Source organism: Cyclopterus lumpus, chromosome 5, assembly GCF_009769545.1.
Source record: "Cyclopterus lumpus isolate fCycLum1 chromosome 5, fCycLum1.pri, whole genome shotgun sequence".
Lineage (NCBI taxonomy): Eukaryota > Metazoa > Chordata > Actinopteri > Perciformes > Cyclopteridae > Cyclopterus > Cyclopterus lumpus.
Genome location: NC_046970.1, coordinates 12054737 through 12057019, shown reverse-complemented (window position 1 = coordinate 12057019; position 2283 = coordinate 12054737). Strand labels below are relative to the sequence as shown.

The 2283-nt window shown below is 42.2% G+C and overlaps 1 protein-coding gene across 1 annotated transcript; it reads left to right on the top strand.

Annotated features, from left to right (window-relative positions):
* Window positions 1-299: 299 nt before the first annotated feature.
* On the top strand, window positions 300-1415 carry gpr25 (G protein-coupled receptor 25). Its single transcript, XM_034532190.1, has one exon. It carries the CDS (start codon window positions 300-302, stop codon window positions 1413-1415), a length of 1116 nt encoding a protein of 371 aa, XP_034388081.1.
* The last annotated feature ends 868 nt before the right edge of the window (window positions 1416-2283 follow it).

Below are 2283 nucleotides of genomic sequence, written 5' to 3'. Positions count from 1 at the left end.
TTTTGCTGCAAACGTATTTATAATCTCAAAAGCTTACATGCTTTTATATTGCTCATCAAGCTTCAAACTGTGACATTGTTTCACCCCATTAGATTAAAAAAACAATCAGTCGTTTTGGCCCAGCTAAATCACAGCGATAGAGTGACACTACAGTTATCACAGACAGGCAAAGGAAAAAAAGAAGAGAGCTTAAATAGGATATCTCTTTCTCTGTGGTCTATACAAGTAGCAGTGTGTTGACTCACCGCCCTGCCACAATACAGCAGTTGCACTGCAGAGCCCACCTGTGATCTCTCAGAATGGATGCCTACACTGATTATCCGCCTTATGATTACAGTTACTTTGAGAACTCTACTGACGACGTGCTTTTTAATCTAAATGTCACAATGGATTGCCCTGGCTCAAACCTGCATGGCTCCAACATATTCATGCCCATACTGTACTACGTCATATTTTTCATCGGCTTTCTGGGCAACCTCTTTGTGATCTTGGTCGTGTGCAGCAAAGGTAGGAAAGGTGGGCGTCTGGTGGACACATTTGTTGTCAACCTGGCCCTGGCCGACCTCGTCTTCATCCTCACGCTGCCTCTGTGGGCCATCTCCGCCGGCCAGAGCGGCTACTGGGATTTTGGGCTAGCTGGGGACCTGCTGTGTAAATTGAGCAGCTATATTATAGCCGTGAACCGCTTCTCCAACATCTTCTTTCTCACCTGCATGAGTGTTGATCGCTACCTGGCCGTGGTGAAGCTGATGGACTCGAGGTACCTCAGGAGCAGCAGGTGCATCCGTGCCACTTGTGCCGCGGTGTGGTTGGGCTCCCTGGTGCTCGGTATCCCATCCCTGGTGTACCGCAGAGTGGAGCCGTCCGGTGACGGACTCTCCTGCGTGGAGGATAACAACTCACCCTTTCTTCTTGGCCTGAGCCTCGCCATGGCGTTACTCACCTTTGTCCTACCGGTGCTGATCATCGTGCTCTGCTATGGCACCATCGTCGTGCATCTCAACCGCCACTGTGCAGCAAATCCTCGGGCTGAAGGCCGCCGCAGGCACTCCCTCAAGATGGTCCTCTGCATCATAGTGGCCTTCGTGGTGTCCTGGCTGCCCTTTAACATCTTCAAGGTCATCATAATTGGCTGGCAGCTCTCAAACATTGATCTGAGTTGCGATGCTCAGTCGTGGCAAAGAAACGGACTCATCGTCTCGTGCTGCCTGGCCTTCATCAACAGCTGTGTGAATCCCGCCATTTACTTCTTCCTAGACCATCACTTCAGACAACGGGTTGAGATCTTATACAAGAACTTAGGGAGTACAAAGTTACTGCAGAGCCACAACTCTTCAGCCTCATTCACCAATGTTGGCACTTCAGATAGCGTTGGAACAACAGCTGGAAAAACTCAGCTGCAAATGTTTGAGTAGGAGGAGAAAACGTGGAAAATGATTGCTCTATTATTAGACTATTATGTTCAAACGTGTCATACTCATCTTGATCATGGGACACTTATAGTATACATATATTTCTCTCAAGGGATGGTCAAATATGCAGTAAAACCAATGCAAGTTTCAAGTAGTATAATAATGTGATTTCCTTTGTCATATATTTCCTTTCTTCAAATGTTCTACATACATTGAACATGCTGTTTATATGCTTTATAATTTATAATGTAGTACAGTAGTGTGGATAAATGTATCTGTAACATCTGTTGTTTGTTTGTATGTAAACCTTAACAGTTTTGGAGCATTAGTTGAGTGCAATTGTGTCAATCTAGAGGTGTAAATATGATAAAAAGAATTGTCACATAATTGCTGCCTAGAGAGAGAGAGAGAAGAATTCATGGTATTGTAAAATGTTTATTACAGGAATACCGTTACACATTTTTTATTGTAATGTATATTGCTGTGATAAAGTTGTAAAAATAAAGGTTGTAAAAATAAAAGCTGAACAAAATATGTTTTGATTGATCGATTTTAGTCAAATAAAATAAATAAATAATGATGATGAGGTATTGAATCAAATGGATTTTTTTTGCCAAAAACACTTAATTAAGAATGACGAAGAAATTATTTCATTGTGTAACAATTTAAAAGAGACATCACACTTCAAAAGTTTACAACAAGCTTTTCCATAATTACATCCAGAAACCAAAGACTTAGTAAATTACATCCGTGTCACGACACTCATATTCAAGTAGAGCTGCAGATCATACATCCTGACATGTCCAGCCATGACTATCATGTTCTCAAATAGAATATCCAATGTTAATCTTGAAACGATTTTACAAAAGGT

Bases quoted from the DNA above. Each gene is read 5' to 3' on its own strand.
- gpr25 (XM_034532190.1), top strand. From the start codon at position 300: ATGGATGCCTACACTGATTATCCGCCTTATGATTACAGTTACTTTGAG.